Source organism: Gymnogyps californianus, chromosome 8 (genome assembly GCF_018139145.2).
Source record: "Gymnogyps californianus isolate 813 chromosome 8, ASM1813914v2, whole genome shotgun sequence".
NCBI classification, from domain to species: domain Eukaryota; kingdom Metazoa; phylum Chordata; class Aves; order Accipitriformes; family Cathartidae; genus Gymnogyps; species Gymnogyps californianus.
The window spans coordinates 8,017,117-8,032,156 of record NC_059478.1 but is presented as its reverse complement, the minus strand read 5'-3'; the positions used below and the strand labels follow the sequence as shown (position 1 = coordinate 8,032,156).

Below are 15,040 nucleotides of genomic sequence, written 5' to 3'. Positions count from 1 at the left end.
AAGTGCTCATTTACAGGCCCACAAAGTGGAAAGGAAGTTCTAGGAGGACTTGGGAAGTTACATTTGTCATGGAAACAAACTCCTTGGGATCGATTTGTTTCCAGAGTTTTGGAGGCAACACGATGGGGCAGCAGAAAGTACAGAATATGCTCATTAAGGGGGAGGGAGGGTGTTTTCACTTAACTCCTGGTGGATGGGTTGGACTTCTGAAGACTCCAAGGAACACACACACTACTTAACAGGACCCACCTTCCATCACAGCTCCACTGCTTTCCAGGTCTTTGCAGAACCTTTTGGCGTGGCTCAGCAGTCTTAATTCAAACATTTCTTTCTCTTTTTAATAGTGCTGATTTTTTCAAATTGATATTTTAGCTATTGTTTTTAATATGGCATTTTACTGCCTATGCTGCACAGAAACAAGTGCATTAATGTTATTAGTCTCACTCTTCACAGCCCTTTAAAAAGTTTTGATTCTTTGGCACAAATTTAAATTCTAGGATTGAGATGGAGGTCTTAGCTCACTAGCAAGCCCAAACACAGCTATGGACTATAAGGTCAACTGAAAGGGAGACGATGTTGTAAGTATGTTGTTTCTGTGTGCCGTGGTCAGCCAGCATGGCAGACTTTACCAATGTAACAGCTGATGAGATTGAAAGTATAAAATCTTACAGTATTCTACTTCTGAGTAAAGCATGCACTTCAGAGACCCTTAAACTATTCCATATGAGGATGTGAACGGCAGAAAATTTAATGTAAACTTTCAAAAGGAACTGCTTACCAAACTCTGCAGTTTATGAAATGAGAACTAAAAACCAGCCCTTTCAAAAGGCACTGAAGTTGTGCTAAGTTGAAGGAGCAAGTTGCTAGCTGTGATCTGGAAAGAGCAGAGGGAACATACTCACCCTATAAATTCGAGAGCATGGCTGATTTCAGGAAAAAAAAGGGCAGTTCCATTGTTCCCATGCTCTTTTGTAAAAACTCACCCATGACTAGAGCATTATTTAGAGTCTGACTCCCCTAAACCTAAAGAAGTTAATGGAATATCTCTTGCCTCGTGCAAAAATTCTGATTGTATTCTATGTACCAGGAAATCCCACTGAAATTTCCTGTCCAACCACCTAACTCTTAAGTGCAACACAAATTCCACAGGGCTAATGAAATCCATCAGACAAGGCTAGAGGTGGCTCCGAGTCAAAAGCAAATGCTACTTTCTAACCAGATTTGCCTTATAGCATATTGTATTTGTAAAAACTGATTGGTTTGATGACCTAACAGAAAAGGTGCTACCCATAACTAACAGGAGCTGTGCTCTCCATTATTAATTTATATGGCAGCAGTGGCACTAATACTAAGCTTAGTTTTCAACAAGAGTCATTCAGAACCCTGCCAAGAAGTGAAGGCTGAGATCCTAGTGCAGTGGAAAAACAATGATATCTCAAAGCCATTTCTTTAACCAAATAATCTTCAGATCTAAGATAGACACACAGAGTAAATCAACCAACCACATCTGCTTATCTAAACAAGTGTCTAAGGCTTCTAGATTTATTCATTGAAAATGGTAACCTGAAAATATAAAGAAACCCAAATAAAATAAGAACTGTTTTAAGAAACCATGACAAAGGGCTACAGATTGAAAATCAAGGAAGCATAGCTCTGCTCTGCTGCTCTCACAGACTGCAGAGATGGAGCTCCCAACTCCCTTTTCCTGTTATATCAAAAGACAGACAAAAAAAAAAAGAAAAGATCCTTGATTTATCTTTAAATAACTTATATTCTGATCAAGATGTAAATGAATTCAATCTTTAGCATTTTGAAGTAAGCACTCAAGGCAGTGTGCCAGCCTCTCAGAAGGCTGCAGAACTTACTACTACTACAGAAGATTAGAATATTTTGTCTAGAGTGTGGCATTTATGGGAGTGTGTTCTTCTCTTTAGTACATGCTGTTGTTGCTGCTATATTCAAGAGGTGTGTTTGTATGAGCACAAGAGATTTGACAGACATGTTAAAATAATTTAGAATCCCGGCTGTTACTTACATTATTGATCATAAGATGCATGATTGTTTTTGGTATCAAATCTCGGATACATTTGTTGATAATAGACATGTAGGAGTCCACAAGATTTCGAATTGTCTCCACCTGTCTCTCCAGTTGGGGGTCCATTGAAAAATTGTCTGCTTGGCCATTCTCATCATTTTCAGTCTACACAGAAAAAAAAAAAAAAAGTCAAGTCTTTCAGACTGCAGTAAACTGGAAATATATTGGGGAAAAAACCTGGACTTACACTGTAGTTATCCAGCAACATAACTCGTACAAAGAATGTCTGAAGGTTAAAATATGAAGTACTGGCCTGTTTAACCTTAGTACTTAACGTCATGAAATCTGGACTTTTAGAGGTTAATGCAATATGAGATGCGAGACCTTTTTCACAAAGTACATTATATATTTCCACACAAATCTGTAATTTTGTATTAAAGAAAGTTTTCAGACAAAGACATGTGCTGGTAAATGAAATCCCAAGAAATTATCTTAGATCACCTACTGCAATACTATTTATCAAATCTTTTACCATTGAGATTCAGCCAGCTTGACCCATGCAACAAAGCACCACCGTAAGTCTGGATTTTGAATTCTATGGGTAAAAAACCATACTTGTTATTTAAGACTGACTCAGTTGTGACAAATTCCGCACTTCAGCCTCAAACTTGTTAGATGTGAATAGCACCTATATAAACAAAGGATTTATGAAGGATAACAGCAAAAGCATCATTGGTTCTAGTGCTTAAGGCTCAGCATAACATAGGCTGGATTATATATTAGAGGTCTCTTTTTCATTGGACAGAAAAAAACTTCTTTGTATGTAAACAGCTGACCTAATTAAAGAAAATACAAGGAACTTTAACCGGAAGCTAAAAGGTATGTACTTGCTTCGGTCTAGCCTGTATAAATATAAGAAAACCTAAAAAAAGAATAGTAGCCTTTTGGCAAAAATCAAACTGCTTTCTGAGGCTCAAAGATGCCAAAAGAATGGAATTTCAACCTGGCAAGTACAAAGAACAATGTCCTTTCTCCAAACTCTGACATACAATACTCCCTGAAAACGACCACCAAAGCCATATTAGCATGAACTATAAAATCTAAACCCTTCTGTTGGTACCTAGAAGCCTAACACGAAGAAACAGAAATTACTTGCACAAAGTGAATAACCCAATAACGAGACCTAGTTATATACCAGCCAGACCCCTGTCAGCACAACTCCATTTACAATATAGCATTTAGCTAAAATTTGCACACCACTAGTGCTTTACAGATTCCCGGAGCAGTTGAAATCAGTAGCTAACCCATTAACGAAAGACCATTAGAGCTAGATATGCAAACATGTCACCAAAGAGGCTTGTCCCTGCATGAAATCCATTCTTGCTGGGCCAAAAAGAGATTCCTAGTTTCATCTCCTAACGCAGGGTCTGCTTCTGCTCACACAGCATTGGCAGGTAGACCATTTTGTATTTACTCCTTGTAAACTATGGCTTGGTCAGTCCAGTCTAAATGAAATGGTGATGGTTGTGATTTGTTAAGTTATAGTTTTGTTAAGAAATAAGATCCAATGTACCATTTAGAAACAAAACTAAATGTCTGCAAAAGAAGTTTCAAAAGTTCAGATTGTTTTTAATTACAGACGAATTACTGGAAAACCAGCTAATCTATGGACTTTAAAAATCATTAGCAGTGCTTTCTAAAAATCTTGGGACTGTGGAGGACACTCAAAGAGCTCTTGATGAAAACAGTGTTTTCAATTCTGTAACACCAGTAGACACACTACCCTATAAACCTTAATCATTTTGTTAAGAAACTGCACATGCCAAAAAGTCACAGCATGCAAATTGAGTATTTTCCTTAGCCTCCATGTCTGAAAAGAAACTAACTGTAATTTTCCCTGCGAAATACCAAATAAATGGAAAATCATACATCTATCATATATCCACAGATTTTAGGCAAGAAACTGCAGACCGAAAATTCCCCCTTCCTTGTTCCCCTGCATTTGACTTCTATTCTCTTTCTTTTCTTCTTCGCTGTCTGTATAAAGTGCAGTTTGTCCATGTATTTTTTTTTTTTCTTTTCTTTTTTTTCCCTTCACTGTTTAAATTACAGATTGCAATAAGATTCTTAGCTGGCTAAGCAGCAAAGTGACAGATGTTTATCATTATCCTCATCAAGAGAATGTAAAGTAAAAATAGTAATTTGTCTCTGATCTTTAAGGCAAAGGATAATAGTCTGCAAACATTTAACCTTTTATATACAGGTTCATAGGTGATATTTACAGAAAGTGGATAATACTTCAGGAGTCTCTTGTTTGAAACTGTAATAGAGCTAACTTCATATTGTTGATTTATTTTCTCTGAAATCAAAAAAGATCAATCTTTCATGAGTTTACAGTAATTTATTATGAAAGCTTCTGGCCATAGTATTCTTAATGATTTGATGTCTCAACTGAAGGCTTTTCATGCCAGAAACCATCTTGTTTGCATCGCATCATGCACATGGAAATCTGCTTCTAACAGATTTCTGTGCTCTACAGTAGACCTACAAGCGTTATCAGGCTTTCTTTTGTAAGCCGTCTCTGCATTGTGCCAACAGCAGCATCTGAGAGCAAGGTTGCCTGGTAAAGCTGGGCATCACAAGACAGAAGTGATGTACATGCCCTATTCCATCTCCATGTCATTCTTTCAAAATGGCTGGTTTTCTCACTGAGCATCACGGTGACTCTAGCTTCAGTGCAAGCCACCCCTCAGCCCAAGTCCCTGCCCCTCTGCATTCTAGAAAGACTCTTTGCAAGTCTGTTGCAATGAATAAACCCAAACCAGAATACATAAGAAAACCCTCACATCTCTCTGACTGCTCTTGAACAGAACGTTCATGCTGAACAGAAAAGGAGAACAAAGAAGCTAGAAACAGGTTTCTGTGCTTTCTTTCCCAGCAGCCAAGGCAGCCACAGTCCCCTTTCAGTGCTCCTCGTCCTCGAGCCAGAACTTGCTAGTTCCAATAGCAAGTGTTAAGCAACATCATATGAATCTGGGCTAAGTTTTCGTTCGGTTGACTCTTGCTTAACACTGCTATTAATTGTTGACAGGAATGGAATATTATTACTTCAAATGAACACAAGTGCAATTACTTTGGGAACTTTTGTAAGCCTCCAACAAAGAAACTATTGAAGAATCTAGAGTGCTAAAAAACAGGTAAAGAAAATTAGATTCATCTTGGAAAACTCAAATTCAGAACATCTGATGAAAATACACCAAAGCTACAGAGAAGCAATAGGTGAATAAAAACACGGACAAAGAGAAGGTAACATGGAAGCCAGGATGGTCCTTTCATTTATATACACATTGCCACAGAGGTAAGGTCCTTCCCTTCTACCTTCTCTGCACTTCAGAAGAATGAAAACAATATCTATTCCTTATGCTCTGCAGCAGGTCTCACCTGTCTTTCATAAGCTGCTTTGTGATCCGTGTATGGAAAGGTGCTAGGGAAACACAAAGTATGCATCATTGCCACTGTTCTACCTTGCCTGCATTTAGATACCTTCTGTACTAAGAATGTATTAAGGATTAATTAAAGTATCATACAAAAGAAGACTAAAAACTGCATGTGAAATCCAAACCACTTAAGTTTGTGGGAATTTTACTGCTGGCTGCAGTGGGAATAGGATTTCACTCTACACATGCATTTCTACCAGAAAAGTTATCAGTCTTCTGAAGACTGTAAACTCTCTACTGCAAGAAGAATGATTCAGTGTGGTACAAAGGGATGTAGGCAAGAGGAATTGTGTACAATCAAAAGAAAAAAAAGGAACAGTACCTCAGAATATCAGGATAATTTTCCTGATTGTGGGAATTATAAGCATGTTGAAGAATGTCTCAAGAAAAATTCAGGGAAAGTGATTCCTTTTGAAATTCACAGCAAAACTGGGTAACATACTGCAAACAGTCCTGAGCTGGCCACACAGAGCGCGCAATACTTTTAATTTCCATGATTTCATTACATTCAGGGCAGCTGCCAGCATATTTAAGAATGCCTTGTATAACATTCCTGATGTCAGTTCCAAGAAGGAGCATTTGTCTAGCATTTTCATTAGAGCAGTGTATCAACCAATTTTCTGGAATCAAAAAGGCATTCTATTAAAAATGACTGAGAGGAAGCAGACTGGAAGGTGACTGACTAAAGGGTGAAAGTCAAAGCAGCAGCAAAGCAATGCTTTGTATGCTAAGAAGTAAGTCCATGGCTGCAGTAAGAAACCAATCATTTAAAAGCTGCTTTCATGTCTTTCATGTACAGATGCAAGTTCGTAACAACAACCGCCACCTGAAAATTAATTATACCCTCCAGATTGTATTTATGTTTTAATTCACAGCTGCTGAATATATAATCTATTTCATCTATTCCTGTCCAAGTAAGGCTTTTCTTTAATGCACCAACACTCAGCACACTGCAGTTGTCCTAAACCCCCTGCCTTTTCCTAAACCTTTACAATTGATTCTTCACATTCTCTCTTCATTGCAGTTTGATGCTGTATATATAATTTAGCTAATATACTCTCAGCTGTACATAGTGTGCCTTTTGCCAGAGGACTGCTGAAACCACACGATGGCTTCACACAGTGAGGTTTTCTTACTGGAAGGAACCACAAGTAAATGACAATACATTACTTTTGTGTATTTACAACAAAGCAAGCAGCAGAAAAAGAACACTTCCCGGGTAGCTTGGAAGCTGCCCTTTTCCCTCACAGAGGGTGACTTTGCCACTCTCTTCCATGCTTTCAGCATCTCCTGACTTTGTATTCTCTTGCGTTTACTGAGCCACCCACAGGCTGCCCCTTTCAGCTACTATGCTTTCATTAGCAGCCTTGAACTGCTCTAAGCAGAGGTTATGATCTGGCTTTCCCTTGCACACACGATCTCTCTCACTTCATACCCACGCAGAAGAAAGATACAGCCTGGCTCAATTTGATTCAAAAGTATTTAACTCTCTGGATTAGTTTAAACAATCGCCTACTTAGATTCTTTTTTGTGGTTACAGACATTGTATAGTACAGACCATTAGCTAAAACCTTCTGCTGAATCCACACACCGCTCCCCAGATATTTACATAGCTTTAACGATCCCAAACATTCAAAACCTACCTTAGGCTCTCTCCCTGCCTTCTTCAATCAAGAAACTGATTTGGAACTATGAGACAGAAAGGAATGATGCATTACCAGAACTCCAACACATTTGGAGTTACTTTTGTCTTACAGTTCTTAGCGGGTTGACAACTAATCATGTCAAATCAATCCAATCTCCTTTTAAAGCAGGGATTCAGATCTTATGGGTAAGGTATTAACAGTAGATGCCACATATTTCAGACTTCAGTAAAGCTTTTTGACACATCTGAGGTGACATTTTCATAAAGGGAAGTGTGCTCTCCCTGCAATTACAGGTTGGATGCTCATTTCCATAGAAAAGCTGTCAATGGCTCACTGTCAAACTGGAAAACTCTACCAAGAGGACTTTCATATGGGCTGTATTTTTTAATGTGCTTGTTAATGCCTTAATGCTCAGGGTGGTGGGTTATAGCCTGTGCTTATTACATTTACAGATGAGAAGAAACTGGAAGGGGATGTGAATACGTTAGATGACAGGACCAGAGTTCACAACGATCTGGAGAAACAGTTTAAAAATCTAGATGAAATTCATTATGAATAGAAAATATTTTACTTGGGCAGGAATAAATCAGTTATAAACATACAGCATGAGAATGGCCATTTAAGGAGCAGTTCAGCAGAAAAGGAACTGTGTCTACAGTGCAATAACAGAATATTAGTCAACAATGTCTTGCTGGTATAAAATCAGTACACGAATTGTGCATCCAGTTCTGGTTATCACGCTACCAAAAATTTGTGGCACGTTTTGAGAGTGTTCAGAGGAAACCATTGAAGATGATGTTCAGGGCTCTGTAAAATATTACCTGAAAGGAAAAGCTAAGATCAGTTGGGACTGATGAGTTCAAAAGAAACCACTGGTGGAAGGGGAGAGATGAGTGTCTTTGCGGATAGGAAAAGACGTCAAACGAATATTTGGAAAGTGTTATATGGTAAGAACAGTGAAGCACAGAAATAGATGGACTAGGAGAGTTGCAGAATCTCCTCCAAAGATTAGGCCAACATCCCTCAGAAATCACCTAGGTACAGAGATCCTGCCTTGAGGACAGGCAACCTCTTGCAGCCCTTCCATCCAGTGGGTGATACTGGGTGCAAAGCAGCATGAAATTACGAGCCCACAACACTGCAACAAGAAAAGGTGTTTCTGAAAAGACAAAAAAAATTACAATATCTTCTACTTTTCTTTTTATTCTATGCAAAAATCAAGAAAAAAAAAAAAACAACATTGCCATGAATAGCCATCTCCCCTCAAAGAATCTGTACTCCAATTTCACCATTTGCTGCCATGTACATCTCTCACACAAAGGACTTTTACATAACCCTCCCTGCACTGCAAGTTTTGATTCGGGGCCAACAGCTGCTTCATGCCTTTCAGAACAGACTGCTGGACAAGCAAAAGCAGAAAGAGGCTGGCACAAGGAAAACAGCACCTTTGTTTATAAAACAAATACTACTTTGGAATTTGCAAACTTTTCAGTCAAAGAATTTCCTTGTCATAACAACACATGAAGTGCCCCACATTTATAAGAGCACATTAGAAAAGAAATCTAGGATATGAGATACTATTGGTGCGATATTTGCCATTATTTCAGCGTAGAAGGGGGTCAATGGATATTGGGAAGTGTCAAATAGTGGTGAGTTACCCTGGAATTCAAGTCATGATGATGAAGACTTGAAATGTGATGATTAGCTGAGATGATGTTCAGGCTGAAATTTATTGTGCGTTTGTTACCAAATGCATGAAACACATTCCCAGAGACAACAGCCTGATCCAGCACTGGGCATTAATTGTGAAGGGAACAGGATCATTTGCTGTGAAAGGAGGTAATCAATGGGTGGAGGCATCAACCGGACATCTGAGAATTAAAGGATTAAAGCTACTGGCTGTGGTATGCAGTTCCCCTAAGAAGGAAAACAAATAGAAGTCTTGGAGCTTCTGTCAAAGACGATGAAAATAGAAAGCAGGAGAATTACTTGTTCATGATGCTGATCAGGGAAGTATTAAGAGTCATTACGAAGACTGAAATAACACCTTGCCTTTCATCTCTGTTATTTACCTCCTTACCAAAACCATTCTTGGAAGAAATGTTGGCAGAACTGATCACTGTTGAGGGCTTTTACTTAGCAGTAACCATGCAAGGGAGGGTCACTAACAAAATTTTCCTTATTCCAGCAATAGTGCACAAGACTCAGCTGAAGGATTCCTTTAGGGACAAGGAATTGTCTTATTTTATGAGATTAAAATGGGGCAAGTAAGCGCTCAGTGCATGGACAGTGGCTTGGTGAAGGCAAATCTTGGAAAACACATTGCCCAAGATTACATGTTTAAAGCATAGCTTATGACTTTAGGTGTCTGTGTATAATATAGGAGTTGCATGTTTTTCACAAAATGTGATCATTTTAGAGGTAGGCACCCAGAAAAAGAATAAAAAATCACAATTCTGTTTTTCCTAGCTCCTGTAACTGAACTCCTGTTCCATGGTCGCCCTTCATTTCTTCCAGCTGAGATGGTAACTTTTCAGTACTTACCAGCCTGGTTCAAAGAAATTTGAATACAGGAGAAGGGCAGCGCGCATATCTGTGTGCACGCTGGGAGGGACGGACTTGGAGGAGGCCTTGTAGCAGGGGAGCTCTGTACAGCGGCCAATGCAGGGGCTCTATAAATTACAGCCTTGTCTTTTATTTTCAGTTGATCTAATGCAATGTGTCACCTATAACTGCACTCTTTTCCGTAATTAATGGTGTCTAGGAAAATATTCTGAAATTCTCCTTTGATAAGCACCTAGACAAACTTGATGTTTCCTCTCCGAGACGCAAAAGAGGACGTTAAACTGTTTTCACCCCCACATCCCTCGAGCCATGAGAAGTACCAGATCTGTCTCTGCTGGGCCAGACTAAGCCCTGGTTCACCACAAACTCAGTGCAGTACCGACAAATGATCTCCATAGTAAATGATGCAAATAAGAAATGTCAGCATGTTCCAAAATTCCTCACTTAATCTTATTGCCAGTTGTATAGTCTGGATAATCAGTAAATAAATCCCTCTAACTTTGCTCAAATCCTTAGGGGCTGAATACACAGAGAGCACTTTCTAATTCTCATTAACCTTCCCAGCTCTAAACAAAGTAATTTCCTACTTTTCTTAGCATCTGATTTTTCCACTGGCCTCTGCAACACCTGATTTAGCAGCAATGATTTCTCACTTGTGATTTCTGTTTCGAACTGGCATTGTTCTTTCTCCTCACACATATGCTTGCTGGAATAGCACGAATCAGCAAGATTTAAAACCTCCCATTCTCAAGTTTGAAGCCCCTAAAGGGAAATTGCAGTTGTGATGCCAAGGAACACAGTCGTACGTTATTTGACTTTTCCTCAGCCAGGCTGACAGCAGAGGGGGAGAGAGGGAGGAAGGAAAGGGGAAGGGAGAGGAAGATGGCATTTTAATAGCACCCACACTGATTTCACACAGTTGGATCACTGTGCTCTGGAGCGGCACCATTTCCTTTCCCCTTTGCCTCACATTCAGTCAATACCGCTAAGCCAGGCTCTATGGGAAGGATTCCCAATCTTTTTCTCCCAGCATGGACTGCATCTTAGAAATCTGTCTTGTGGACACCTCTCCTCGGAGGCTAGCTGGCTAGCCCACCCTTTACCTCGATTTTTGACAGACCATTACCAACTCAAGCCTTGCACAGACCACCCCACCCGCATCCCAGATGTGACTAAATGGGCCAACATTCCTGCCATGACAAGACGGATTATCCCCCCATCTCTTGCCCCAATTCTCATAGTCTCTGTAGCACCCACAGTAATTGCTTATCTGAAAAAAAATTAATAACAGGAATGTATTTAATCTAATTTAGCAAGTGGACATACAAGAACCACCAGCATCTTATGTAGATAAATCTACCTTTCCCAGATGTTAGTCATATGCCAAACATATCTTGGCCAGAGTTCTCGTCAAAACATTTCATTTGATAATTCAGGTCCTAAGATTCAAAGGTCTCATACACATTAATGGGTTTTCCATAAGCCCTCCATCGGTCAGAGTGACAGTGGTCTACAAGTTCTGGCAGGAACTCTTAGCCCAGTAGAGCATCAATAATCACCACCATCCGTACTCCCCATTTAAGAACTCCTTTAACTTTGCAAACAAAAATTTGAGCTGCAACATTCCTGTAGCAGAAAAGCCTCAAAACAGATCAGAAGAGGAATTTGAAAACACCAAGAGCCTTACTGAAATGTAACAAATATTGCTAAACAAAAGAAAATCATCCATCCAGGAGCATTTTGGATACATGCCACAAGAACAGAAATTGAAAATTATTGGGTAAAATTATTTTCAGGGGAAGAAATGAGTTGTGAGCAACTATGCTGCACATAATCCTGGACCAAATGAAATTAGATGCTGCTTTATGACATGGCTTCCATTTTGTATAAATATGCCAAACCCCTTCTAAGTATTGTACAAAACCAGCAGAAAATGAAAGACTTTTTTTTTTCCTCCCTAAAATAAAAGCAAATTATATTTAAGAGACAGTGTGATTCTGGTAAGTTAATACACATGTCTAAGCAACAAACATAAACACTTCATGTTATAAGACCACATGCTTGCTGGCACAAACCAAAATGAAACTATAAAGTTTAAACCTTAAGTCACTCTGACCTCGTCTCTATGGTAAAGGACATCAGTGATTAGCACTCTACCCTGAGGTCCAAGCAGACACAATATGGAGTTTACCTTTGCAGTTAAGATCACCCGGCTTTATTGTTGCCACAAACAACCCTAACCTCACACTTCAGTTCGATATTTTTGCAAATTAACTTTTAAAATGACCTATGGCATTTTCAGTTCAAAGGATTGATTTCTGCCTGCCCCCCCCTTACTGGTCAGCAGCGAAAGGTAAAGTCAAGACTCATTTGACATCTCTCATTTTTCAGCTCTTGCACAGCAACATACAATCAAGGAACCCCATCCTTGTGACAGCACGATGAAAATGCAAACTTCTTTCAGACAGGGAACAGTAGCTCACACACACACTCCCAAGGATTAGAACTGTTTTTGTCAGGGAGAGAAAAAACCGCCGCACCATTAGGGCTAGCCCCTGTCTTTTTAGAGGATTTATGCCTGCTACGCAAAGCTGTGTAGTAAGAGCAGTGGTTTAACATATCGTCCCAACGACTGAATGTCTCACAGTGCAGTTACAGATACAAAAGTTTCACTCTTCTTCCCCTATGGTTCTATTTTAAAAAGTTTTCTGTAATAAAATTACTGTGAGACAGCTAAATCGAAGGGCGGGCATGGAACTTGAACCCATGGCCTTCTGGCTTAGAGGTGAGACTATTCCTAACTGCGCCAAAGTGACACATACATAATATGCTTTCTAGGTTTTTAGAGAGCTCTGTCATGATTTAAAAACACTATGTCTTTGTGGTACAAACCACAGCACAGGAAAGAACTGGGGCTCCCTTTTTACTGCTAATTTTAGCCGATGAATTGTTTATAATCTCCTGCAAAATACATAAAGCCTTATTCTGCCTTAAGCTAAGAGAGAACAGCCTTTCAAAACTGATTCTTAATTATAGTGTTCCCCTGCTAGATGGGATGAAGGCAGGTTCCAAGATTGTGTCAGAGTATATGAAGTGATAAAATGAGGATGGGTGAGCTATTTTTAAACACACTCAAAGACTTTGAGGTCAAATCCCTGAATTTATAGCCTTATGGCCATATTAAGACTCATGGATTATTAAGACCTGCATGACGAGATTCAAATATCATTTCATTTGAGACACCCTCTGGCTTCAGAGCATGTGTTCCCTACCAGTCTGCCTGCCAAACTGGGGCCCCCCAGGGAGCCACCTTTAAGCACAGATTATATCCCTGCTGTAGACAGGCATTTGGGAGACAAAGGGGATGAGACGCTTCCATCGCAGCGTATTGCCTCCTCCTCTCTTTTCCCAAGACATTTTGCAAGTGAGGGGTCTGCCTTTCCAGATGGGCAGGAAGCGAGCGGGTTAGAGAGAGAGTTTGAGGAGTCTTAGGCAAAAGCACATAATTGCTCCTTACTCTACCCAGTCTGGAAAGCTAATACAGCCTCAGGCCCTGGTGATCTTCCCTCGCCGCAGTCATGTTTCCCATTTGAAGAGGGCAGCTGGGCACCTGCTGCTGGGACAGGATGGAGAGCTGCTGCCCAGTAACATTCAGCCTGGTTTAAACAAAAGTGATCCTGCCCTCTCCTACATGGTTTCATCCCCACCGCAGGGAGAGAGGCTTTACAACAACTCCTGAAACACATCTTAGACTTTTTAGAAAATCCAGATTTGTAACGAAATCATTGTTCTGCTCATGGAAGTAAACCACATACAGGCATCACCTGGGAAGGAACTGGCACTGCCTTTGCCCCCACAAGCTCCCCAGCACTGCCGAGTAACACTCCTGATCTCAGTTTTGACTCATGGCAGCATTTGGCTATGTAAAAACTGTCGCCCTCTATACACATGCTGGTTTCTTTTCAGTAATGATCAACATACACCATTTTTTGAAAAATGAAAAAAGCTACCAAGTGAGGCGAAACGAACTGGACAGACTTTCCCTGCCTTACAAGTCAAAATGGAAATAGCTCTCAGACCCTTTCTCCTATCGTTCTTGACAGTCTACAAAAGCTTTAAGTGTATCTTCCTCTAGAGGCCAAATCAGTGGCAGCAAAGGCTTTAGGGCTCTGAGGACACTGCAAAATGATTTGCACCATTTACATTGTTCATTTTGTAACTGAGGTAAGGTTTTATGGGAAGCCATTGCACAGAGATGAGCTATTATTTTGGAAAAGACCAGACAATGGTTAGAAACATCAGAGAAAGACAAAAGGCTCTAAAGCTATTTTCAGGTGAGTGGATTTATTTATCCAATTTCTGCAATTACATTTACCTAAGCATCACTGAAACTTGTCATTTTTTCCATTTGGATTTCCATGCAGTGATGTGTAACATAAAATACTAATGAACTGTAGATGGCCAAAGTAAAAGTAAAAACATTAGTCAAAACAAAACTCAAACCTTTTCTTGATTGCTTATGGATTTATAAAGCAATAAAACCACATAACATGCACAAAACAAAAGCCTTGTAAAAAAAGGTTTAGTAGAAAAAAGGCCTAGTGAGCAGTTAAAAAAAAATAATCCAGTGTTCTTGGTTCTGTTAGTAATTAATGTACACTCATGTTTCAGTGAAAAGGAGTTACTGGAATGGGTTCTGTATTATACCTATCAGAAGACTACGATGCCCTTATTAGCATTAGAGGGTCTCCCACATGGAGCAATGCTGAATGGATCCATGTTCCTTACTTAGGCATTTTGCAAATATTTTATATTTTTACAAATCTATGGTATTAGACCATCCTATAAGCGTTAAAGACTCATTCTTTCAAAACTTCCCTGTCTTGGTCTGAAAATCTTTACCATTACAATAGCAATGTGGTGAGTTCAGAGACACTTTCTCTCCTTGAGGTCAAGAGATGTCATTCCTTTATGGATACAGATGCCCATCACTTATTTGAGAATTGTTACTTTCAGGAGTTGAGCCTTATTTATCTCCAACTGCAGTCACTAGGAATCTTCCTCCCGACATCCACCGGCATTTACTCAGACTACAACAACTGCTTCCTTACATTTCAGGAGTGGCAAAACCAGTTTTAAAGCTTTTCCTACAGGTGCCCTTCATGAGTTTGATTTTCAGGCACCCAGAATTCCTGAACTCCGCTCTGCACCACAAATCATCCTTCAGCTACATCCTGTACTCCTGCATCCCACTCCGCTCCTAGCAAAGCCCCTGGCAAAATTCCCACCAAGTTTAA

The 15,040-nt window shown here is 39.7% G+C and overlaps 1 protein-coding gene across 5 annotated transcripts in view; it reads right to left on the bottom strand.

The window, feature by feature from the left end:
* Positions 1-15,040, bottom strand: part of DNM3 (dynamin 3) — a 182,920-nt gene that overhangs the window by 23,591 nt on the left and 144,289 nt on the right. For all 5 annotated transcript variants that reach the window (XM_050900709.1, XM_050900711.1, XM_050900708.1 and 2 more), the window contains one exon: positions 2,036-2,200. In XM_050900709.1, the coding sequence (XP_050756666.1) occupies positions 2,036-2,200 (165 nt within the window). The remainder of the gene's footprint in view (positions 1-2,035; positions 2,201-15,040) is intronic.